The sequence below is a fragment of the Aotus nancymaae genome, unplaced genomic scaffold, assembly GCF_030222135.1.
Source record: "Aotus nancymaae isolate 86718 unplaced genomic scaffold, 86718_ANA_hifiasm-v0.15.2.pri h1tg000041l, whole genome shotgun sequence".
NCBI lineage: Eukaryota > Metazoa > Chordata > Mammalia > Primates > Aotidae > Aotus > Aotus nancymaae.
The window spans coordinates 7385290-7412595 of NW_026988455.1; the positions used below are offsets into that span (position 1 = coordinate 7385290).

The window sequence follows — 27306 nt, forward strand, 5'->3', positions numbered from 1 at the left end:
TGTCCTTCAGTATCTGTGGGTGATTGGTTCCATGACGCCCTGTCCCAAATTTGCCGATGGATTCCTTATAAAAATGGGGTAGTGTCTGCATATAACATATGTATATCCTTTCATGTAATTTAAATCATCTCTAGATTACTTTAAATACCTAACAGAATGTAAATACTATGTAAATAGTTATACTGTACTTTCTGTGTTTTTTAATTATTGGATCATTATTTTTTATTTATTCTTCCCCCATATTTTCCACTGGTGGAAATCAATTGGTTGAATCAATGGATGCAGAACCCCCAGATACAGAGGGCCAAATACATAAGCCTTCATCTTTTGTAAAGCTATTCCTTCTACTTTCTTCTCATCCCCCATCTTATTCTCCCATTCAGATACTATTATAGCAAACCAGCATACAGAGAAAGTAGAGTTGGTAACTGCCAGGAACATCTTTGTCATTGTGTGTGGGGGGGGGGGGGAGGGGTGTGGGGGAGTGTGTGTGTGTGTGTGTGTGTATTTGTGAGACAGAGTAACACAAAAAGAGGGACCTAAACTTTGAGCTCTTTGAGAAGGGCAGAGACTATTTCATCTTACATAAGGTGATTAAAACACTTTACACTCAAAACACATACTCTGTTCTGATGAGCCTCCAACTTGATAAAGGAGCATTTTCTAAGATCTCCTCCCATATCAGCCAGCGTTTGTAGAGTGGTTTGGTTGTCGCGGTCATGTGCAGCAAGAGTGCGCACAAGTTGCTGAGCTGCCCATTGCCGATGCTGTGAGGACAACCTGGAGGAGAGGCAGCAGGCTGCCAGGGCATTAGCCAGCTCCAGAGGGCCTACAGCAGAAGGATCACAGGAAGGATGGGCATACAATTGGGCAATTAAACCTGCTTAAACAAAACAATGAAATGATGAAGCTCAGGTGAGATTTGGTGGTGGTGAACAAGTAAATGGGTTAATCCATATCTTTTAAGAATTAGCACTTTTGCAAGCAATTATTTCACTAAGATATGCACACAAGCACTAAAGCATTTATCTCGCATCAAATTCTGTAAGAAATCTGATTCGTTAAAAATATACATTTTATTATACACCAACCAATAGTCTTTGCTCTGAGGACTCAGTAGACTGAGAAAGTAGCAGAAACAATTTTAAAACCAGGACAGAGACAGCATGTCTTTAAGAAAAACAATTTGGCTTTTGTTGCTCAAAAGTGATCCTGTGATTGTAGCTAGCCAAGGAACTGGGCTGATAGATCCAAAAGCCAGTATCTGCCGGATGCGGTGCCTCAAGCTTGTAATCCTAGCACGTTGGGAGGTCAAGGTGGGCGGATCACATGAGGCCAGGAGTTCAAGATCAGCCTGGCCAACATGGCAAAAACCCATCTCTACTATAAATACAAAAATTAGCCAGGCATGGTGTCACATTCCTGTAATTCCACCAACTTGGGAGGCTGAGGCACGAGAATCACTTGAGCCCAGGAGGGGGAGGTTGCAGTGAGCCAAGACTCTGCCACTACACTACAGTCTGGGCGACAGAGTGAGACTCTGTCTCAAAAACAAACGAACAAAAACAAAAGCCGGTATCTCTTGGCTAAATGGTACTGATGAAGAGAAAGGCAGATAGCAGTGATAAGCAGTCCCTTCAAAATGTTATAATCTTCAAACAAAGAGAAAAGTAAGACTACCTTCATCTAAATTTGATCAAAGAAACCTATCAGGATTATTATGTATGGTAACTCAAATCATAATCTATAACTAAACTAATTTGGTACATTTTCTAATATTTGTTTCCATATACAGTGAAAAAGTATCCACGTACTTGTTTTACATTCTAAACTTAAGAAACTCACATATCATGTAATTTATCCTACACTAACAACATAAAAACATTATTTAAAAATAGGAAACAAGTCGATAAGAAGACTATTTATTTCAGTAGTATGAAACCTACCTTTCTTTTCGACTTCTGACTTATCATAGTTAGGTCTTAGTTTGGCCCCTTTGTCTGCTAGCAGTGCCACAAGGGCCTGTGTTACGACAAAGTTGGGGGAGGTCACAAGCTTGTTCTCTTCAGCAATTCCTCGGAGAAAGCTGGGTAGAAACTTTCGTTGAATTGAGTCATCAACTGTGGTCAGATTTACACCTGTTGCAGCAGAAATCAAGTTCTGAAGAAGCAATTGGAAAAACGGGTTTAATTTTTACATGTAATTTTGGAATAAAAATGTTTCATTTCAAAAGACTCTTCAAGAATCAGTCAGAAATAAACAATGTTATGGGGGAAAGTACTGAAACTTGCTTACCTGCGTACACAACTGTACCAGCAGTTTGGCAGCACTAGGAGTATTTGATGCCAGACATCCCACTGCTGTGCTCAGATAGGCCAGGCAAGAGATAGGCTTGTTGGCCTTACTATGCCCACCTCGTGATCGTTCTGAGGTGCTAGCCACGGCAGAAGGGCTGGTGGAGAGGCCAGCTCTCCCTGCTGCTGCCAAGCACATTAATCGAACCAGTGTTCGAATATCTGTTAGCCCCAGAGACTCAAGACCAGCAGCCAGGCTACAACTGGAACCACTGCCAATAAAGAAAAACATTTCAGATGGATTAAGAAAATGGATTTCTTATGGGACCATTTGGAGTCCCATATATCATTCACAGCATCAACAACCATAATAAAATATAAGGTGCACTATCATTAGCCATACATGTCCTAAGAGCTGACAAAGATATCAAGCTGGAAACTGGCATCTAAACCTTCTCTCCTTTTAATAAGTATTGGCATATACTTGAAGTAAAATTGAACTGCCAAAGTAAAACAGGAATGTTCACAAAGCATAAATTTTCATAAACTGAGCAAACCCATGTCACCACCCTCTAGATCAAGAAACAGAACATCACCAATATCTCAGAAACCTGTTTCGGGCTCTTCTCAGTTACGATCCTCTCCTCAATTATGATGCTCTCAAAAGTAACCACTATCCTGACTTCTAAAGCTATAAATTAGTTTTGCCTGTTTTTGAACTTTACATAAATTGAGTAATAATGTATGTACTCTTTTGTGTTTGGCTTCTTCAATATTATGTTCGTAAGATTCATGCAAATCTTGTAACATTGAGCAGTTTATTCATTTTCATTGACATATACATGAAATCTACCAAAGTTCATTTATCCACACAGATGATAAACAGGTGGTTTCCAACATACAGCTATTATGAATAGTACTACCATGAATGATTGGAGATGCCTTTGGGGGCATATATTTAAGTATTTTTGTTGGATATATACCCAGAAGTGGATCTGTGGGTCACAGAGTATGTTCATATTCAGTTTCAGTTGATACTATCAAACAGTTTTCCAAAGTGGTTATACTAATTTATTTTCTCAGTAGCAATGTATGAGAGTTTTAGCTGTTTCAGTCACTTTTTTCTTCCTCGTGTTTCAAACGTTTGCCATTCTTGTGGGTGGGCAGTAGTATCTTATTGGTGGGTTTACTGTCTTAGTTTTTTTATTTTGAAACAGGGTCTCACTGTGTTGCCCAAGTTGGTCTCAAACTTCTGGGCTCAAGGGTTCCTCCCACCTTGGTCTCCCAATCACATTGGGTTTTAATTTTCATTTCTCTGAAGACTCAATGAGGTTGAACATCTTTTCATGTTTATTGGCCATTTGGAGATCCTCTTTTGCGAAACACTTTTTAATGTGTTTTGCGTTGTCTTTTTCTTGTTAATTTACAGGAATTCTTTACATATTCTGTTGCTTAGATGCATTACTAATATCTTCTCCCATTCTATGGCTTGCTTTTTAATTTCTTGTTACTTTTCGTATCACTTTTGCTAAACATAGGTTTTCTATTTTATTGTATTCCAATGTATCAATCTTTTATGGCAGATTCCTTTTGTGACTTGCTTGAGAAATTTTTGCCTGTCCCAAGATCAAGAAGAAATTCTTCTATGTTATCTTTGAGAAACCTTATTGATTTATCTTTCATTTTTAGATCTAAGAGCCACTTTGTAACTATTTGCTTTATATAGTATGAGGTTGGGGACAAGTCTTTTTTTTTTCTATGTGCATAAACCATCAGACCCTGCTTCAGTTATTGGGAAAAAACATCCTTTATCTATTGTTCTACAGTGTGAAACACTGTCACAAATCAAACCACAAATAACTTAAGTGTTTGTTTACATGTGTGGGTCAGTTTCTGAACTCTCTTCTGTACTATCTTATTTGCCTGTCCTGGAGCCAAAACCATACAGTCTTACGGAAATTTTGTTTTTCTTTCAGGGTCCTTCTGCCTTCACTGATTTGCCATTAAATATTCCTGCTTAATCACCTCTTAAATGGCTTTTAGGTATTTCTGGTTCTTATCCTCTTTTTACATTACACTTCACAATATGAACACAGCCAGGATCCCCATGACAGCACCCACAGGCTGACTTAGCTACACAGTCAATACATTTTGACCTTTAGTTTTTAATCCAGCACCATTTGGATCAACAGCCTTAGTTTCCCAATTCAAGCAACAAAATGAAGTTTATGCAGTTTACTCAGTTGTGATAATGACATTATTTTCCACCTAAAAAGGGCCAAGTACTAGCTGAATGACCAATTGAGTGAATAACTATGATGACTACGTCTAACATCTTTCATTCAACAGTATATATTCAAGCTTCTAAAATTCTATGTCACTCTCCCAAATACCAGCAGACTCCCAGCTAATGCATACTAGAAGTTAACTGAGCATCATGTGACACAAAATAACACTTACCTGACCGAGAGAAGAGACAGTGCTCTCATGACCATGGTTCTGGCCAGAAGAACCTGAGCAGCAGCAGTCACTCTCCTTAAAGCCACCACACGGTCATGAGGGTTTGCTAGGGCAGCTGCCTGCTCTCCTAACGTTATTCTCCCAGAAGAGCTCTTTTCTACGGAGCCATGGCAACCTGAAAAACGTGATTTTGTTTAGTTCTCAACAAGGTAAGAAAAAACATGTCTGGACTACTAAAAAACTTTCCTATTCTACATAGGTTCCATAACAAACCAATGTCATTTGCTCATCTGGAACTTGGTTATATCGAAAACTTCTTAGGAGAATATGTTTTTTGTTTTGTTTGTTTTGCCCATGTATCACATCTACTGATGATAAGAAAGATTTAAAAACATGGTTTGAGAATTTATAAAGGACTGAATTACCAATACTGCCCAATTCTTCATTTTGTATTTGCTATACCAAAAATTTACCACACCCTCTCACCCAAATAAAAAGAAGACTGCACAATAATTTTGAGTTGGTTACAGGATTCTCATAACACCAGGTTTTTTTTTTTAAACTTAAGTTTTATAAATCTTTTTACTGCTTTGATACTGCTTTATGAAAGGCAAAAAAAAGTCAAAACGTTATTTTTTTCCTTGAGAGAGGGTCTCGTTCTGTCACCCAGGCGGTAGTGCAGTGGCTCAATCATCACTCAGTATAACCTCAAACTCCTGGGCTTAAACGATTCTTCCGCCTCAGCCTCCTGAGTAGCTGGAAATAAAGGTGCACACCACCACACCCAGCTAATTTTCTTCATTTTTTAATAGAAATAGATCTCACCATGTTGCCCAGGCTGGTCTTGAACTGCTGGCCTCAAGCAACCTTCTTCCTTTAGCCTTCCAAAGTGCTGAGATTACTGGCATAAGCCACCATGCCCAGACAAAACTTAGTATCACATTATACCTTCAAAATGTTAAAACAACTAAAGAGACTTGTTGAGGTGAGATAATGTTGAACCATTAGTCTTATTTACCTTTATTATTATTTACCTAAGAAACAAATTATAATAGATGCTATAAAATCAGTGCAAATCAGATTTCAGTTTACCTATTTGCATCAGAGTCTCTTCCATACTGTTGGTGGCTGTGACCATTGCTACTGATGCTCCCAGTGGGTCACTGTCAGGGAACTGAACTGGTTCTGGTACAATGCGCCGATCATTTAAACCAAGCGGTCCAGCAAGCAATTCAAATTCTTCTTCACCAGTTAGCTTTTCATCTTCATCAACATCCAACATGTCCCAGTCTTCTGGAATTTAGATAAATAAATGTATAGTATATGAATATAAATATTACATAACTCTGCTGGCAATGGTTATTCTAAGAATACATCTAAAATGCAGATGGGCAGCCAGGTGTGATGGCTCACACCTGTAATCCTGGTACTCTGGTAGGCCGAGCTGGGTGGATCACATGAGGTCAGGAATTTGAGACCGGCTTGGCCAACACGGTGAAACCCCATCCCCACCAGAAAAATACAAAACTTAGCCAAGTATGGTGGCGTGCACCTGTAATCCCAGCTACTCAGGAGGCTGAGACAGAATTGCTTGAACCTGGGAGGCGGAGGCTGCAGTGAGCCGAGATCAAGCCACAGCACCCTAGCCTGGGCAACAGAACGAGATTCCATCTCAAAGAAATAAAAAATTAAAAAAAAAAAAAGAATAAATAACTAACTAAATAAAATGCAGATGGACTGAAAGTCCAGTGACCACAAAAAGAACTATGGCGCCATCTCCAAACTGCACTCCTGAAGCATACATGAGGCTTTCAGGGAAAGACAGTCAGTGTAGTTAAAGAAATTGACAGCAATAGCAAATGCTACAGCTGGTAAAATAGGTTTAAACTAATTAAAAATACTGTCACAGATCCAACAAAGAGTTCTTAGCCTGTCTGTAATCATTAGGGAATGAGTTATTTCAAGAAAATGAGTGCTCCAGAAAAATCAATGCTCATCTCTATTTTTTACTTTCCACAATTAGGGTGGAGATTCGAAATATACCACACCTTTTCCCTATTTTGAAAAAAATACGCCCAATAGAAATTAATATTCTGTGATAAAGCTGGTGTTTGAAACCAGGTCCTTTTCCTTTGACTTTTAAACCAGGGTTGTTGCTATTAAACTACCTTGAGTTTTTTAGGGAAAATTTAAGTTAACATGTACACAAATAGAAACACACACACATGAAGGTGAATTTTAGTAACAGATGTTAGCAGAGAGGATAATATAAAAAAACATGTAAAATAAAGAGGCTCTCAGAACAAACTACCTTCATACACACTGTCTTGCTTGCCAATTAGATCTGGAGCTTGTCCCTTGTACCTGCACCAAATATGAAGAACATTGCATTTTTATATAAAACAGTTAGTACCCCAAAATGCAAATTAAGTCATTAGAACATTTTAAGAGGTCATTAATAAAGCAGCACAAAATAAAAAAGTATGTTTCATGTTATAGGCTGGTATGTGGGAACACACATGCTTACAAAATCAATGATTGTATTACCAAACAACTGGGGAGATTTCTGGGTTACCTAAAACAACTCCTTTAACCAAATTCTATTCCATAAAGCCTTAAATATTTTAATAGTTGACCATAAGGGCAACAAACCTACTTTCTAGGGATTAAGGATGTAGGAGATAGATAATATTTTTATGGAACTTGTTTAATCAAAAGTCTGTTTTTTCATCAGGAAAAAGATCTTAATTAAAATGCCAGAAATAAGGTAGAAAACACCAATGAAAAAAATTGAGTAGACGCCTCCTGAGGGTTAAGGCAAGGGTCCTGACCATAACTTGCCAACAAGTCAAAGGTAAACACAGTCAAACTTCAGGGAAGGATATGTTGCCATGCCTCTATTCCTGGACTCTCAGAGATCCTGACAGGATCCCAGCTGTGCTGGGAACATAAATTTCTCAAATCCCTCCATCCCTTCTGCCCAAAGTGTAGGAATCATAGGATTTCAGGGAAGATTAAATGTAACTCTTTACATGAAGTATCTACAGTTCCCAAGACTTAAGGTACGAGGTACTCTCATTCAGGAGGTCTGGATATCTACATAATTTCAAGGTACCTTTCAGAACTTGTGGTCTTGGATTTAGTCTTCAGGGCTAAGTACTTCTCCCTGCAGGTGCCACATAACAGGTAGTATGGATTTCCACTCCCACATTCACCACCAAACCAGCCATCCACATAGGAGCCATTGCTGCGATAACCCTGGCGGTTTGCACTGCGCCCACAGCCTGGGTGGTTTCTCTTCATGTGCTGATTGAAGCTGACGACACTGCATTCACACAGTTCACACACCACCACTTCTTCCCTGTCTTCAGACTCACAAACATGCTGCACAAAATGATTTCATACCAAAGGATTACAGTCAAGTTAACATAAAACCAAGAAGTGCCAAGTAGATTATTTATGACATTAAATTAACTACTTTGATTATTACACATGCTAGAATATTTCTAACAAGTTCATTAATGCTATATAAAAATTTTATTTCAAATCAGAATTCAGATGACACAATCTGAAGGTATTCTTTGCCCTCTCTCACTCTAATAAGTTATATCAATAATACAAGTAACTGATTATCCTACTGAGAAAAGAGTTAATGAACACGACAATCTGTCCTATCTCAAAATGAGGCTTTTAAAACAAAAAACTCCACTAGTGAAAAGAACTAATTTTCATCTGGCCATAAAATGCGTATCTATTTTATGAATTTCTGAGAAAAATCATTAGGATTCATTTATCTTATTTATATAGCAGATTCTCTTTCCTGTAGGACTTACACCTATAAGCTTTTTGGTCTCCCTGCTACAAAAATGTAATGCTAAACAATGCATACATACAAACCCACCATGTACCCTGCACCTGGATGGAGGTATTTATGAGATCTAGGTGAGCACTGATTCCTAGAATAAGGCATTACAGTGATTAAATGGAACCTGTGAAGGAAAAGAGCATGCATTCAGATAGCAACGTAAGCATAGCAGCCATATTATATAAGTCGGCAACATCTACTGAAACCTGATGCCTGTTTTGCAATCTATCTTTGACATCAGAATCAAGTATTACCACAACATGGCTCTATTCATCTAGTCTGGGGAGAGAAGCAATAAAATCGCATAGAGAAAGCAAGAGAGATTTTTTCTTATTAGTTTGTAGGCATCAAAGTAACCTCATGCTTTAAATCCCCAAACCTCAGGATGAGATATACAACTTTTTAAGAGTGTTTCAACTCAAGGCAAGGCTGCTGTTAGTAAGCTATATGAACAGGAGGGCAGGAAAATAAGTCAGAGCAGCCCCCGCTGCAGTCACACACACCCAGGTAGGCCAATCCAGTACCTCTGGGATCCACATTCCCAGAATATCATTGTCACTGGTCAGGTCTTGTCCAAACATAGCTTCCATTGCTTCATCATCAAGATCAATTTCCAATTCCTCATCTAAATTAAAGTCATACAACGCCCCTGGGTCTTGCTGCAAAGATATTCCTTCTCTCCGACTTTGATTCCTGTGAGCCTGCACAGAGCGGTATAATCCCGCTCAGAACAAAACAAAAAAGGCATTTTATTTGCATGAAAAAAATAATTCTGAATATTCTGCCAGTTCTTAACTGCCATACATGTAGGTGAGAACCTATCTCAGTAGGTTTATCGGATCCCAGACCATAAAACATCAAATTATACCTAACACATGTGTTTTTTCTCCTGCAAATGGGGATGATAATAATGGCACTCATATCTCACTGGGCTATTAATAGGTTTAAATAAGAGAATCCAGGCAATGCTTAAACATGTTTTTGTTGCTGTTTTTAGAGACAGGCTCTGGATCTGTTACCCAGGCTAGAGTGCAGTAGCACAATCATAGCTCACTGTAACCCCAAACCCCAGGGCTCAAGACATCCTCCTGTCCCAGCCTCCTGAGTAGCTAGGACTATAAACACAAGCAACCATACCCAGCTAACTGGTTTTTAAATTTTTTTGTAGAGACAGGGTCTTGCTATGTTGCTCAGGTTGGTCTCAAACTCCTAGCCTCAAGTGATTTCTCCTGCCTCCGCCTCCCAAAGTGCTGGGATTATAGGCATGAGCCACCGCTATAATGTTAATCATATAGAAAAAACTTCAATAAATATGGGCTATTACTATTCTTTTAGGTTTTTTTAAAAGAAATCAGTCACCTTAATTATATGAGAAATATACATACTGTATTTTCTAGGATGGTCTCAATTTCTCTCACTGTTCCCACAAATTATTGAATCATTACTTATGTTCTAGTATTTCAATGATCAAACTCTGTTTTGGCAAATCACATATTAAAGTTTTTGGTTTGGAAAATATATTCCCTATAATTTATATTTTACATGCCTACAACATAATCCTAGAATTTACTAATGGAACAAGGGAATCTGGTCATTACCTAGTAATGAAGCCCTAGCATCCACAGAGCAGTACATCAGAAAAGCCACTGCCTGCTTTCTTGGCACAGTGCCCTTTGCAGCTCTTTCTCACCACTGATGCTAAATATTAAACATGCATCATCACTTCTTAAATTATAATTGACTGAGAGCAGAAGGAAGAGCATTTACATAATTTCTCAAAATCTACAAGTGGCCAGTATAGACCTCTGCACCCAGCGGGAACTTAAAAAATAAGTCTCTGAATGTATGCTATGATTGAACTAAATAAAATTATGTAAATGTGTAGAAAATGCTATCCAAATAGCTATTCTGTTAATGTGGAGGGACTGAACACTTAGTATCATTAGTTTGCATCTTCCTTAATGTGCCTTTCAAAATGAGATCTTTCACAAACAAAAGAATATGAAACATACAATTACCTGCTCTTGCTAGCAGTGTGCGAGCAGCTAAGTCAAACTTGTGCCTTCTTGTTACTGCTGAGCGACCTCTAGCTGATGGTCCACTTCCAGAAGCTGCATTCTCTGTATGATCCAAATTATCAGGGCTACAAGTGCAAGAGAGAAAGTAACACAAACTTTTAAAAACCATTGTGAAAAGAAAGCATAGGTGTAAGCTTACTTGTGGTATTACTTTATTCTCACTGAGAACAAAATATGTCTATAATAAAATTTGAAACCTATCTTTTATTCCTTGTACAGTTCAACTATACATCTATCATCTCTTGTGCCCCGAGCAATAACTTTATCTGATTTTGAATTCTGCCAACAATAAATCATGTTTAATGCAGCTCTAATTTAAATGAGATCACATATTACCTTAACTAAATCCTAATGATTACTTAAAATTAAAATGATTTGAGAATTCTTGCCTAGGAAAAACAGGTATTTCAAAATATGTTATGAAAATATTCACTGAGCTTGTTGGAAAAAGGTTGCATGTTATATAAGACACAAGCCTTGGTTACTATATGACTCTATAGTTAAAATGAAAAATAAAGATTTAAAATCTTAACAAGTGATGAAGGAAAAAAGATTTTAGGGAGAATTTATAAGACATTCTATTACATCTCATTTTAGGATCACAGAAATCTTTTTACACTTAAAGGGGCATACTCCACTAGATATTAAAAACCACTGAAGAGATGAAAATACAAATATTACACAGAAAAGACTTAAAAGTTCAATTCTATCAAATGCATTAAATCAATTTCCAATATTAAAATGAATACTCAATTTTATTCACTTTTATGAGATTAAATTTATTTTATTAGCATGTTTACTTCAAAGTAAACTTGTTTTAATTTTATTTCCTTTTTCAGTGTAATTTTACACAAAAATTAGGAAATTCTTTCTTGCCATGAAAACATCTGTTTAAATAAAAACTTGTCATGTCACTTTTACCCTTCACAGAAATATAAACTTGTAACTAAAATGCCCCTACTTTCATATATCTATATTTATCAACTTTACATACCATTACAAGTATTTATAGAGGGGATATATAATAAATGGGGCTTTGAAATTTATAACACATGGAACAAAAATACAGAAACTGGAATTTCACCTTTCACTAAAACCTTCCTCCATTTCAGCAGCATCAGCTGATGGTATGTCTCCAGGTGACTGCAAATAACAGGGATCATTTGACTTCCCGCCACTGCCTAGGACGGCTGCTCCATGCCTGGAGTCAGCTGTGCTGCCTGACTGGGGCTCCTCTTCATCCTCATGCCCAGGGTGCTCTATCATCCACATGGCAAGGACAGTGATATTCTGGGCATCAGCCTCTCCCCGAGCACCTGTACAGGGGAAAAACGGTCTGATGCTGAGTTTGGGCAAAGAATTAGTTTTTACGTTATCAGTTTAAGAGAGTTTCCTATGACGCTCTTATAACAAAACATACTGTTAAAAATCTTACCAAGTTTCATAGCCTCTTAAAATTTATGCTGTCTTTAATAAGAGAGGACTTTTCACAGCTGTATATATTGATATATAAAAACTTATCCTACCTGTAGCTTCCATGGCTTTGGCAATCTGCCGAAGAGAGAACCCCATTTCCAGCAAAGGAACTGCAATTGCTGGAGGAGGAGGAGAAGTTGAAAGTCTACTGCTTGGGTCTGACAAGGCTGAGACAAAAGGAAGAGAAATAAGAATCTAAATATCAATAGGTATCATGAGTAAAAAGTGTCTTCATAGTCCTCAATTTCCTAGTACTGTCCAAGTTTAATGAAATCTTCCTCTACTAAGAATAGGCGGCTGGGGCAGCTCACACCTGTAATCCCAGCACTTTGGGAGGCCAAGGCAGGCAGATTGTCTGAGACCAGGAGACCACCTTGGACAACATGGCGAAACCTGTGTCTACAAAAAATACAAAAATTAGCTAGATATGGTGGCGTGCACCTGCAGACCCAGCTACTTGGGAGGAGGCGGTTGAGGTAGGAGAATCACTTCACCTTAAGAGGTGGAGACTGCAATGAACTGAAATCACACTGCCACATTCCAGCCCAGGAGACAGAGACTCTGTGTCAACAAAAAGAAAAAGAAGGTCAGGCATGGTGGTTCACGCCTGTAATCTCAGCACTTTGGGAGGTCGAGGCGGGCAGACCACAAGGGCAAGAGATCAAGACCCACCTGGCCAACATGGTGAAACCCAGTCTCTACTAAAAATACAAAAATTAGCTGGGTGTGGTGGCATGCACCTGTAGTCCCAGCTACTTGGGAGGCTGAGGCAGGAGAATCACTTGAACCCAGGAGGCAGAGGTTAAAGTGAGCCGAGATCACACCACTGCGCTCCAGCCTGGTGACAGAGCAAGACTGTCTTAAAAAAAAAAAAAAGAAGAAGGACATGCTAATTGGTATTAAATTTGTTATGGATATATAAGGTTTTTCACCAAAAAAAACCTGCTGAAAATTTCTTTAATATTTTCTAATTTGAAATCATTTCCCACTTACAAAAAATTTCAAACTTACAGAAATTTGCAACAATATTACAAAGAACTCTTTTCCCCTGAACCATTACACCAAGTATTGACATGAGGATGCCTTACCTTCCTGAATATGTAACTCCTACAAGAAAGGACATTCTCCTGCATAACCACAAAACAACTATCAAGGTAAGGAAATTCACAGTGCTGTCACTGTTAGGTACTATTCTAGTTTTACCAAATGTCCCAATAATGCTCTTTTTTGGTTTGTTCTGAAACAAAGTCTTACTCTGCTGCCCAGGGTGGAGTGCAGTGGCACGATCTCAGCTCACTGCAACCTTCGCTTCCTAGGTTTAAGCGATTCTCCTGCCTCAGCCTCCCAAGTAGCTGGGAGTACAGGCATGGTCTCACTCTTGTCACCAGGCACCAGGCTGGCATGCAGTGGTGCGATTTCGGCTCAAAAAAAAGATATGGTCTCTGACGATAATAAAAGTAGAAAGCAGTAACAAAAAGAACTGACACAAGAACAGAAAATCAAACACTGCATGTTCTCACTCATAGGTAGGTGTTGAACAATGAGAACACATGGACATAGGGAAAGAAGGATCACACACTGGGGTCTGTTAGGGGGGAATAGGGGACAGACAGCGGGGGTAGGGAGGTTGGGGAGGGATAACATGGGAAGAAATGCCAGATAAAGGTGACAGGGGGATGGAGGCAGCAAACCACATTGCCATGTAATGTATCTATGCAACAATCCTGCATGATCTGCATATGTACCCCAGAACCTAAAGTGCAATTTTATATATATATATATGTATATGAAGAAAATCCCCCAAATATTTGAAAACGAAATAACATACTTCCAAATAATCCAGGGGGCAAAGAAGACATCAAAGGCAAATTAGAAAGGACTTTAAAATGAAAATGAAAACAGAGCATTTCAAAATGTGTGGGCTGCAGTTAAAGCAGTGCTCAGAAGGAAATTTACAACACTAAAAATAGCTATATTGGGAAAAATGAAGAACTGATAGGACAGCACATTATTTCTCTCCAAAATGGCCATAATTCAATACACAGCTTCAAAATGAAGATGACAGCTCCGTTAATGGGGCAGTTCCCCTTCATTAAAATCACTGTTTTACCTTTTGTGAAGACAAAACATAATGCCCATATAATAAAGTCCCACACATCTGGAATCCCAAGTTTTGGATATCATAGTGCATATTAGCACACGCACCTGTGCGATTAGCTGGCCTTGCTGACTGAGAATCAGGAGAAGTTAAACTTTGCCTTCTTCCTACTTCATCAGAAGGAGAGGTTGGTAATGATGATATTGGAGGAGTCTGTGCCCGACGTGTGGGAAGTACAGTGGTAGTTGGGTAACTAGAGAACATTTGCCTTTAAGAAAATAACAGTGATTAGCATAAAAATCCAATTTAGGAAATAATACATAAATCACAATCTTCGTACAGAAGAATATGCAACCTGGAAGACTAAACAGATTAGTTATACTTTAATGGAGGGTGTGGAGAAAGACTTTTCACTTTTAAAACTGATTATCTCATACAGTACTTTCAGTATAAATGTAATAAAACCTTATGATTCATTCAGCAAAATGCCAGCAACATAGCAGGTGGGGGGAATACAGCCATTAGCAAAATAGATGAAAAATGCCTGCCTTCATGGAGCTTTCCTTAGACTATAATACCAAAATTAGAGGGGTATTTTGGTATGTATAAGGTAGAGAGCAAGGAAGACTTTTAAAGACAGATAACTTGCAGTTACTTTTAAATATTAATATAAACTCACTAACTAGTAAAGAAATTACATGGGTTCAAAGTAATGGTTTATAGGCAAGTTAGGGAAAGAAAAGATAACTGTCTCCTCACCTAGCATGACTGCAAAATAGTACATGAATGATATGCTGGCTGCATAGGCGGGGAAAGGTACTGGGACACAGCCCCTCTTCAGTTGAGAATGTGAAACATAGTTGGGGAAAGGTATGGGGACAGAACCCCTCTTCAGTTGAGAAATTTGGACACTGGTTAAAGAATAAAGTGCAGGAAGATCCACACTGACTGCTCTTTAGATTTGTCCAAAAGAACTAGGAATTTTCTAAGCATCAAAAATGTAATGTCTACCAAGTCAGTGATAACAATGGTATATACGCAGGAAGCAGTAGTTCTCTAGTTTTTCTTTCTGCTAAATGATGTTCACCCAGTAAGAGCCAAGTGCAACTCTAATGAAGTCCCAGCCAATAGCAGGGAAACAAACACAGAAGAAATGAGGAGTCAAAAGTCCTAGTGAATGCCTATGGGAGCAAGGGGGCATGATTTTACCACTGAATCCCATGCCCACACTAGTCAGAGCTTAAAAGGTTACAAGGGGTCACAGTGCTACTGATCTTGTGTGGACACCTTGAATTCTGTAATTGCCAGAGGGATTAAAAACCATATTAGAATGTCCTATCAGGCAGGCATGCTGGCTCAGACCTGTCATATCAGCACACTTTGGGAGGCTGAGGCCAAAGGATCAAGACAAGCGTGTGCAAAAATGTGAGACCCTGTCTCTACAAAAAAAATTTTTTAAATTAGCCGAGCGTAGTAATACACTTGTGGTCCCAGCTATACAAGAGGCTGAGGCAGGAGGATGGCTTGAACCTAGGAGACTTTGAGGCTACAATGAACTATGACTGTGCCACTGTATTCCAGTCTCAGTGACAAGAGTGAGACCCTATCTCTTAAAAAAAAAGAAAAAGAAAAAGAAAAAAAGAAGAATGACCTATCATTCCTCTATCTTCCATCTTCCTTGAACAGAAGCGCCTCCTGAAACTGTTATTTCAGTGAGAGAGCTAAGAAGTAGAAGATATGTGGGGACTAAAAATGATACTAGAATTGTACTCCTGCACAAGACCACATCAGTAATTCTCAAAGTGTATGCTGAAGCTACCACATTAGAATCACTAGGGAAACTTAATTAAAATGTAAACTGTGGGCCTCACCAGACATACTGAATCAGACTTGCTGAGGGATACAGCCATAGAGCTTTAAAAGGTTTGCCAGCACTTTGGGAGGCTGAGGCAGGTGGATCACCTCAGGTCAGGAGTTCAAGACCAGCTTGCCCAACATGGTGAAACCCCATCTCTACTGAAAATACAAAAATTAGCCAGGTGTGGTGGCGGGTACCTGTAGCTACTTGGGAGGCTGAGGCACGAGAATTGCTTGAACCCAGGAGGCAGAGGTTGTGGTGAGCCGAGATTGCACCACTACACTCCGCCTGGGTGACAGAGCGAGACTTTGTCTCCAAAAAAAAAAAAAAAAAAAGTTTCCCAAGTGGCTCTTGGACACACCAAAAACTGAGAATCACTATAGTAGACACTCCCCTATTCCACTCTTTAAGATGTTGATCTACATGGTGGGAATCATAACACCTTCTCAACTAAGGAAAGAGGGGAAAGAAAAAAACGGAGGCTAACCATTCTGCTTCCTTTATTTCACTTAAGTCATAGTTAAGAGAACTCACAAAACAGTTTCTCCCTGAAAGTTCTTCCCTCAAAAGTTTTCATTTGTGTATACATCTGGCAAATTAAAGCAAAAAGAAATTTAAGTAAATAAGCATCACTTGGAATTTACAAATCTATTAAAATAGAGTTGGCTGAAGAAGCATCATTAAGACATGCTCTTTCATTTGAAAAGTAGACTTGTTTGAAATATTTATAAGAATAAAAATATGGTTAAAGAATTACGCTTAAAAGGAAAACAACCTGAGAGAAGAAAATTATTTTCATGGAGATGAATATTCAAAATACAAGTATTTACTTTTTGAGGGAAAAAAATACTCAAAAACTTAGGGGAAAAAAAAAAGATCATCATAAAAGAGAGGATGTTAGAGTCCCTGCTCGTCAGCACCACAGCTGATTAGACCTGGGGTCACCACTAACTGGCTGTTTGAGATTTTGGGCAAGTTATTAAACTTCTGAGGGACATTCCCAACTTCAGTAAAATGAGTTTGACTATATGATCTCTTAGCTTCTTTCTAGCTCTAATACCCCAGGATTTAGTTGGGCATACTATTCATAAGAGGACAACTGTGCCTTCAGAAACACAGGCATCAATATGGCAGACATTAAAGGTCAACTTCTCTACCTGAGAAGACTAAGAGGCATCACTCCCGGGGACTCAGATGCAGGCACTGTTTCTGTGTCAGTAACCGGAGTGGTGGCAGTTGTGGTGTCCTCCAGAGAGCTGCTCATAAAGGAGGTTGTACTTGAGGCTGATGGGCTAGTAGTAACCGGTGTTTGTGCCTGCTGGGCGGGGTCACTTTCTTCAGCTTGTTGATCAATCTCTAGAAACCAAAATAAAGGTTAAGAAAGTAGTAAGGATTTGTTTATTATTATTATTATTATTTTACTTTTAATGCATCTTGAGCTAAGGATTTGTTTTTTCAAAAATGACAGTGGGAATAAAAATCTTCTACCTTTTAAATTTAAAAGTTTCTAAATATATTCCACAAGCATCCATTTCTATGAAAGATTGACAGAAAAAATAACTTACATATATACATCTTTATATTCACTATTGTACTCATTAATTCCAGACTCAACAGACAGTATTATAATGAGCCCTTGCAATTACACATTTCTGTTTTTAGAGAAGAGGGTTCTCTTAAAAAAAGTCTCACTTTTGGTTGTAAGATCTGACAAGAGGTTCTCTAAGGTATCCAATCATTAAAACTGTGTTTCCTTCACACTTTCATTTTGATGCCTATCTTTAATCTACAAATAGGCAAAGATAAAGAGGCATGTAAATACAAGAAGAGTAAAAACTTCGACAGAAACTCCATGATTTAAAAAGGACAATTTCATTAACACACAGACACACACACACACACACACACACACACACACACATACACACACAGAGTTAAAATCTCTAAAAGCTTATAAAGTGTATATATATATATATTTGAATCTATTAAGGAAGCCTACAAATAAACATAACTAAAATATCAGTTGCTACAAAGACAGGTAATTCTATCAGGTTTGATAAAAAGCCACATCACTTCACAATCATCATGATATAACATTCCTACTTAAATACACCATGTATCCCCCTCTCTCTATTTACTAAGCTAAGACAGGAAGAAAGGGAATAAACACAAAGGAAAAGAAGAAAGAAGGGAGAGAAGGAAGAACAACATAAACTCCATGAAGGCAAGGGACTTTGTTTTGTTAACTGCTGCCTTTCCAGAACCTAAAAAAGTACCCGACACAGAGCAGGCACTCAATAAACATTTACTGAATGAATCTCATTTTTATTTCTGAATTCATATTCTCCCCAGATATGAGGATATAAGATAAAACAGGGACTTTTTTTTTACATGCAATATTCAGTCTATGAAAGTAGAGACTTTAAAATTTCCTTTAAAATGTCTCTGAGAAGCTATCAGAATACTATGTATTTTGTTTTGTTGTTTTGTTTTGTTTTTTGACAAAGGGTCTCAGTCACCCAGGCTTGAGTGCAGTGGCACAATCTCGGCTCACTGTAACCTCTGCCTCCTGAGTTCAAGAGATTCTACTGCCTCAGCCTTCTGAGTAGCTGGGTTTACAGGCACACGCCACTATGCCCAGTTAATTTTTGTATTTTTAGTAGAGACAGGGCTTCGCCATGTTGGCCAGGCTGGTCTTGAACTCCTAGCCTCAAGTAATCCGCCTGCCTCGGCCTCCCAAAGTGCTGGGATTATAGGCATGAGCCACCGTGCTGGCCAGAATACTATATATTTTGAGTCAGATCAATAAATACTTTTTTTGGTATGAGTTAAAATTTTTTTTACAAAATGTAGTAATAATTGCTGAGTTCCAATGTTTGTGTAGGTTTAAAACAGCAAAATTATAGACAGAGGATTACTAATACAAAAATAACAAAAAAGAACTGTTTTCCTTTCAAAGAGAAAATGATGTGAAAATTGCTTTGGCCAAAAAAAATTTTTTTTACAAATCACAGAACGTACCCCTTCTGACAACAATTATGAACGTAATTTCAACAGCATAAAAGCAAAAAAAAAAAAAAAAAAAAAAAATCAGATAACATACCTTGCTTAATTTTGCCCCCAAACTGGTCTTCCAAAAGCCCATGGACCACTAATTTATAGATCATGGCTTGAGCGCGTTCCAGATCAGCTAATCCCAGTGCTCTCTTTATGGGTGACCGCATGACTGCTCGCTTCACCATGTGTCGCATCAAAAACTGCAGGGCTGCTCGCATCTCCACATCTTCATGAACAACTGGAGAACTAGCACAGTCTGAGTTGTGGCCATTTTCAGCCAGAACTTTTGGTATTAGCAACAGCTCAGCATATTTACTACAGCCAAGAAGGGCACTAAGTGATTTCATAGCACCAAGGTAAAGATAGGACAGCTGGACTGCTCTAATTTCTGATTGGGCTATATCATGGTTTTTGGACATGTGTTCATGATTTTTTCTTTTCCCTTCTGTTATCTGATGTTGGAATTCCACACTTGGCAGTGTGGGATCTAAAGAAAACGAAGCGATTTCATTTTCTGATTTGGAGCTTGTGGTACCCTGACTTTTGATGTCATCAGATGTTAAGCCTGTTCGCATATCTAAAGCAGATTCACTCTCAGGTTTCTGCTCAACATCCCCTTTCTCTTCAGATTCATGTCGGTGTTTCTTTTCATGTCGCTTGGTGCTCTGTTTCCCCATATCTTCATGAATGCCAGTCAGATACGTTAGGTCCAGCAGCACAGAAGCCGTCAGGCCTCGGAATCGCGCCACATCAAACGGCAATGGTTCACAGGGTTCCAGATTATACAATGGAGTATCACTAGGCGACCAAAAAGTTGGGAAGCTTTAATAAAGATCAGAATGACACAGGAAGAAGCAAGTGAGGGAAAGACAGGAGGAAGATACAGAAAATAATGTAGACAAAATAAGGTGCATCATGTACACAATACAGAGACTAATTTACACAAACTAGAGAAATCATTACAAACACAGAGAAAAATGAGTCAATTATGAGAAAATGGGGAGATATGATGGTAAATGCAGAAACAATGAGATGTGCATGTGCTTTCAAATAAGAATATCCACTAATATATAATGTAAAGCAGGAGTTAGCAAACTTTCTGTAAGAGGCCAGACAAGAAATAGTTTAGACTCTGTAGGGCACACAGTCTCAGTTGCAACCACTCAACCCTGCCATCATAGTGCAAAAGCAGCCACTGATACAACTAAACAAATGGGTGTGGCTGTATACCTTTACTTACAAAAACAGGTGGTTGGTCAGATGTAGTCTGATATAAGCTATTCGGAAAATCTGTATAATAAATCTAGTTTATCATATAGGTAATGGTTATTTGTACCTTATTTCAGAGAGGACTTTATCCCATAAAAAAAGTTTACATTGTAGTCCTCAATTCCTATATAGTTTAAGCAAAAATATAATTACATATTTCCTGATATTGACAAGAATTTCCTAAAGTTTAAGAATGAAAGAATTATACAAAATGTAATAAAAAAGCTTTTGCCAGCATAAAGTTTTGTTGTTCTAACCTAAATCTTGGTTTTACATTCCCTTCCTAATCTTATTTTCCCCTAGCCTCATTTTTCTTGTTTTAATTTATTAATTTACTTATTTTACTATATGGTATGCATCTTTTCTTTCTTCTTTTTATTTTTTATTTTTTTGAGACGGAGTCTCATTCTGTCACCAAGGCTGGAGTGCAGTGGTGCGTTCTCAGCTCACTGCAAACTCCGTTTACTGAGTTCAAGAGATCTTCCTGCCTCAGCCTCCTGAGTAGCTGGGATTACAGGCACATGCCACCACACCTAGCTAATTTTTTGTATTTCTAGTAGAAACAAGGTTTCACTATGTTAGCCAGGCTGGTGTCAAATTCCTAACTTCAGGTGATCCACCCACCTCAGCCTCCCAAAATGCTGGGGTACAGGCAGGAGCCAACAAGCCCAGCCTACTGTATGCATCTATATGAGGCATCACAAATCCTTTCTGAAACAAGGCAAAGAATGAGAGGAAAGGTAGACATTTGAATGTCACTCTGTAAAGTTGTCATTGGTGTCTTAGTTTGATAGAATGGAGGGGAAGGCAGAGTCCATTAACTCCTGAAATTCTGTGTAAAGTTTATGTATATGTATTTTTTGGCTAAGATGATCTATAGCATTCACTAAATTCTGAAACAGTACCACTCCAAAACCACAAAGAACCACTGTTTTAGATATTGTTCCAGTAGAGCATGGTGGCTGACACCTATAATCCCAGCACTTTGGGAGGCTGAGGCAGGTGGATCACCTCAGGTCAAGGAGTTCAAGACCAACCTGGGCAACATGGTGAAACCCCATCTCTACAAAAATACAAAAATTAGCTGGGCATGATGGCAGGTGCCTGTAATCCCAGCTACTTGGGAGGCTGAGGCAGGAGAACTGCTTGAACCCAGGAGGCAGAGCCAAGATCGTGCCACTGCACTTCATCCTGGGTGACAGAGCGAGACTCCATCTCAAATAAATAAAATAAAATAAAATATTGTTCATGTCATATTAACATGTAATTTTACAGGAATCACATTAGGCAGTATAATGAACAGTTACATAATATCACCAATAAATCTGTATTTTCAAATGATACAATTATGTAGAGTCATTAGATAAATGAGTCCCCTTATCAACGAAGATACGTGACAGGATGAGTATCCCTTATCCAAAATGCATGGGATCAGAAGTGTTCTGGATTTGACTTTTTTCCAAATTTTGGAATATTTACATTGTACTTGCCAGCTGAGCATCCCAAATCCAAAAATCCAAAATCTGAAATGCTCCAACGACCACCTCCTTTGAGTGAAAACCTGAAACTTTTGGAGCACCAACATGATGCTCGATGGAAATACTCATTGGAGAATTTTGGAGTTTTGGATTTGGGATGCTCAACCTGCATTTCCTTGTAAACATATGAAATTTGTACTTCACGTAAATCCTATCTGAATGCAAACACACCTAAATGCTTTTAAAATCCAGTTTGTGACATATAAATATAACTTTCATATCTATTCAAAATCTTATACACATTGAGGGGATAGAAATACGTGCTTTCATAAAAAGAAAGAATACTTAAAATTACAGATAATGCAAAGCCTAATTTTTGTCAAATCAATATTCAGAGCCTTGCTACCACAAAATGCATAGAACAGATCAGCTGGTTGGCTTTTTACTATCCCAGTCAGTGTGTAACGGAAATGATCAAAATGCAAAAAGCCAAATGAAAAATTGGAAGAAAAATCTCAGTGAAACCTATAAATGGATGAGCTTACAATGTCTTCCCCAAAACAAAACAAAAAGACTATATATGTTTAAAATCCACTAGTATTTCAAAGAACATGGGTTTAGAAAATTCTCCTTTAAGAAACTACAGTACAAACACCTAAATGCATGAGAAATATTTTTAAAAATTAACTGGCAGCTAACCTAAAATACATGATTACTCACTGTCCACAGGCAATGGCCTATTTCACCATTAAATACTTGTTTGCTAAAAGTGTAACTCAACAAATCATACCTGATAGTAATTTCTGCTTCATCCCACTGGACCTTGGCAGACGTGCTGCCCTCTTTGACCACTCCCAGCAGCGTGGCATGGCGCCCAGTTTGCTTGTGAACACACCGACCTCCAACTCTAAGACCAGCATCAACTCCTCCTATCACAGCCAGCACGGGCCACACCTCTATGCAAAGAGTCCTCAGCTGCGGCTCTGAGAGGTCAGCGAGGCCATGCCTAGTGTGTTTACCTTTCTCTTCCTCTTTGCTCTCCTTCTCCTCTCTCATTTCATTTTCCTCTCGGCTCTGAACCGAGCGGCTTTTCTTTAGCTTCTGACCTGACTCTTTAATACATATCTTAATTTTGTGCAGCCTTTCCATCATTTTTTTGTTAATGCAGTAAGTCCAACGGTCTGTTCGGTGAAGTATACGGATGAGCTGAATAGTGGCCTCAGCCAGCACTGCTGCTACTGGACTACAAATAGGGTCTCCCGGAAGTAAGTCTCGGGGTGTGCCACGCATCTGCATATCACAAATTTTCACCTATATAAAAGTAAAGAGAGTGGAAAAGGTATGCTATTATTAGTTCTTCTTAGTCACTACAAATTCTAACATGTGAAATCCCATGCTGAACTAGTATTTGGGTCTCTGCATACATATGAATTATACCAATTGGCCCCCAAAGAGTAAGGAAACGTTACAGATACACTTAGTTAGTAGTAGTATGGTCTACTGGAATAAGCTACCCTGTTATTTAAATTTCCTATAATTTCATGAATTCCAGAGATGTTAGGACCATTTGAAAGATGACTATAGAGACAAAGGCATGTGCGACTGACTCAATTTAGTCTAAAATAAGCCTTAAGGATATGTTCATTCTCATCCTCAAGACTCCAGAATAATGAGTCCTGGACATCTTACATTGTTCAAGGGGTGCAAAAGTAAAATCATAAATCCAGACATTTGGAATAGTCACAATCTGGATACACATTGCAAATAACACACAAAAGTTAAAAGAGGAACAAAACTTGAGTTCAAATCATAACTCTGTATAATCTGGGGAAGTTATTTAATCTCTCTAAGCCTTAGCTTTTCATTTAAAAACTAACACTAATAATAGCATCTGTCTCTAACAGTTATTTTAAAGATTAATGAGATTATGCACATAAAGTGCTTATTAGTACAGGGACAGTCACACTGTAAACGTTAAAAAATAGTTAACTACTATTAGTATGGTGTTTCTCAGAGATTATAAAATTTATCACAAAGGCTTCTGGATAGAATAAATTGATTGCTACATAGTCTAAGGCTGAGTGAATTTCTTAAAAGTTCACAGACGTTAGAAAGCACCAGGCCATCATTTGAACCTGAACATGACAGATCCTACTTTGGGCTGCAAACCTACGTAGGGCAAGGGATGAAATCAGGCACTGGACTGCATCTTTACTTCATCTCCAGTTCAGTTTTGGTTGCCTGGCTGTCCAATAAACAGTTCTCAGCTGGCCTTAAATTATAATTCCTTGACATTAAAAAGTGTATTTTTAGAAATAAAGAATAAAAGATTATTTTCATTGTTGAGATTTACCAGGTCCAGCAATTTCATTATTGAAATATTATACATGACATAAGTTGAAAGCTTTCCACTACATAATGGCTATAAATTATTAAGACTTGACTTAAGCTATATACTATGCATCTGCAAGTGAAAGGATGGAGTAGGGCAAAAAGCAAAACAAAACAAAAAAACCCACCCACCAGCATAGGGAGATCACAAAGTTTTTCTCAGCCTGGATTTTAGATGAGGTAAAAAAGAAAGTTTACAATGGAGAGTATCCTATTAATACAACAGTATCCTTCATGACTGTTGTCATGAAGTTCAAATTTACACCATCCACAACACCTTAAAATTCCCCCAGCTGAATGAATGAAAGGTAGTTTCTCCATCATGACCAGAACTCCTATTATTCAGCTGATAGGATCTTATTACATTTAAGATTATTTCTAGATTTCTCCCTCATATTCATAATTCCCAATGAACTAGATTATCCCTAAACTAGTTCCTATAGTTCTTGTAAATGCACATATGTTTGAAAGTTGACTCACTGTATTCAATTGCCAGAATATGAAATACTGCCTAAATAGTAATACATTGTAAAGGCAATTTCTAAAAATGTCCTTCTTCTAGAAGAATACATTACCTAAGTCGGGTACTTTTAATGGGAGAAGAAATAGGTTATTATATTTATAAACTCCTCCTGATGCTAAACAATAAAATAACAAATATTCTTAAATAATAGTTTGAGGCTTCATTACCTTTTCCCCTGGATTGCTACTATAGAACATCACACATGGGTACAATTCTGCTGCATCCACATCTTCAAAAGCTAATTTGGGTTCCTAGAATGTGGCAGTAGTGAGGAAAAGAAAAAAAAATTGAAATTTTTAAAATTGATAATATCTAAACACATTAGAATCTAAAGCTTTTACGAGACAGAACAAAAGTTACTTGATGAAATTCTCAATTAACCTTGCTAACAAAGAAAAGTCTACATATAATAAATGATCATAATTTGTTCATCTGTTTCAAAAAATCTTAGTGGGGTTTTACTATCTTCCTTTTGTTTGTTGCTAATAAATGTTTTAAGAACCAGAAAGTATTAGAAAAAAGGAGAGACAAGTAGATCATCTGTAAGTTGATTAAATGGCAATTGGACAACTGAATTGATTATAAGTAGAAACAAGAAAAGTGTGATGCTTGTGAATGGGTTTCAGTACCTCTCCATTTTTCCCAAAAGAAATGGTCCTGGCTTCCATGTCTAACACACAGGTAATGAAATCTCCTTGAGTAAAGCTGGACAATGTGAGAGTCTGTTCTCCATTGTGATAGAGGTTACCACTGTAGGCCCTATAGAGCCACATATCGGAGGTAGTGCGGTGGTTAAAATCATGTACTGGCCAGCGAGAAACTCCAACACATGTGCCTTCATTCCCTCTGTTTTCCTTCACAATATAAAACTGAAATAAAAGTGGGATATTCATTAATACTCAAAAAATCTATTTATATGCTATTAACTGCATTAAACAACACAAGGAATATGTTTATAAATAATAATTATGCATTTATGGGAATATGTTCTTTTAAGTGAAAATAACATGAAAATGAAATAATCACATCAATTTAGAAAGATTTTAAAACAAGTTTATTCTTTACTTTGCAGAACATTTAGAATAACCTTTGAATATCTATAGTATTTTAAATAAGCAATTTTAACTTACTACTTAATAATGAAGCCAAGGAAGTATGTGTAGTCCAGAAAATTATTAATGAAAAGCTTTAATTCTTTACAAATAGATTTTTTAACTACTCTCTTGTGTATACTTCTGTTTACAAAAAGAGTTACTATCGCAAGCCAAGACTAGGTGATTCATTTTGTTTTGAATTTTCTAAAGAGATGGGTGACACTCTGTTGCCCAGTCTGGAGTACAGTAGCATCATCATGACTCACTGAAGCTTCAAATTCCTGGGCTCAAGCAATTCTCCTGCCTCAGTCTCCTGAGTAACTAGGTTTACAGGTGTACACCATCATGCCTGGCTAATTTTTTTAAAATTATTTTTTGTAGAGATGAGGTCTTATGATGTTACACAGTCTGGCCTTGAACTCCTGGACTCAAGCAATCCTCCCACCTCAGCCTCCCAAAGTGTTGGGATTACAGGCATGAGCCACTACACCTAGTGGGACTACTTTTCAAAAAGGCATGCTTACAACACTGGCCTTTGGCTAGTATCTGGAAATACAAACAAACAAAAAACAAACAAAAAAAACCCAACTTCTTCTAAGTAATAAAGGTGGCTCACTGACCTAGAACATTTAAACAAACAATGTGGTTTATGCTGAATACCTGCTCTCCTTCTGGAAGTACGAAATTTTGGTGGCAGGTTGAAGGTATCGTCTATATGACCAGCCCCCAGTAAAAACTTTGGGTTCTGCATCTCTAATAGGCTTCTCCAGAAACATCACACATATGTATTTTTCTTGCTGGGGAAAGCTTGTGCTCATGGGAGGGAGAGAATAGGAGGAAGCCTATATATGGATTCCTCTATATCTCACCTGTGCCCTTCCCTTATTAGCTGGCTATATATTCTTACTGCATCATTAGAATAAATCTCAGTTGTGAGTGTATCAACATGAGGAGTCTGACAAGTCCTTCTAGTGAATCGCTGAATGTGAGGGTGGTCTTGGGACTCATGACATAGCAATGGAAGCAGTGAGATTCACTAGAACAAGCCTGATGCATTAGAATACAGTTAAATATTACTGGGGACAAAGAAAGAGACAAAAGGAAAAGATAAAACTCTGATACCTAGGTGTCTATGGAGTTACACGTAATATGAAACAGAAGGTGAGCTGCTATCCATTTTGAGAGGCAAAAGTTACAGATGAATTTTTCAGATAAATCCAACCACAAGATAGTTTGCTAGACTCCCCACATGCTCTTGGCCTTGCCAGCTGAAGTTAGAAAAAAAGGGCAGCTTGGGTAAAAGCTGAGCTGTTCTTTCTTCCAGGAACAACTTCTTTCCCGAAGAGAAAGGGCCCAAATAGTCCC

At 38.0% G+C, this 27306-nt stretch overlaps 1 protein-coding gene across 8 annotated transcripts in view; it reads right to left on the reverse strand.

Annotated features, from left to right (window-relative positions):
* The window catches only part of HERC1 (HECT and RLD domain containing E3 ubiquitin protein ligase family member 1), a 211810-nt gene that overhangs the window by 40485 nt on the left and 144019 nt on the right, over positions 1–27306 (reverse strand). For 3 of the 8 annotated variants that reach the window (XM_064361400.1, XM_064361396.1, XM_064361395.1), the window contains exons 35-51: positions 25477–25716; positions 25015–25098; positions 22724–23244; positions 19233–20008; positions 17287–17485; positions 14379–14539; positions 12224–12340; positions 11782–12013; positions 10638–10762; positions 9123–9343; positions 7866–8138; positions 7066–7114; positions 5847–6047; positions 4755–4929; positions 2296–2566; positions 1947–2160; positions 624–880 (exon numbers count right to left, since the gene is read on the reverse strand). In XM_064361400.1, the coding sequence (XP_064217470.1) occupies positions 624–880; positions 1947–2160; positions 2296–2566; positions 4755–4929; positions 5847–6047; positions 7066–7114; positions 7866–8138; positions 9123–9343; positions 10638–10762; positions 11782–12013; positions 12224–12340; positions 14379–14539; positions 17287–17485; positions 19233–20008; positions 22724–23244; positions 25015–25098; positions 25477–25716 (4116 nt within the window). The remainder of the gene's footprint in view (positions 1–623; positions 881–1946; positions 2161–2295; positions 2567–4754; positions 4930–5846; positions 6048–7065; positions 7115–7865; positions 8139–9122; positions 9344–10637; positions 10763–11781; positions 12014–12223; positions 12341–14378; positions 14540–17286; positions 17486–19232; positions 20009–22723; positions 23245–25014; positions 25099–25476; positions 25717–27306) is intronic. The other 5 variants (XM_064361401.1, XM_064361402.1, XM_064361399.1 and 2 more) reach the window with 4 other exon arrangements.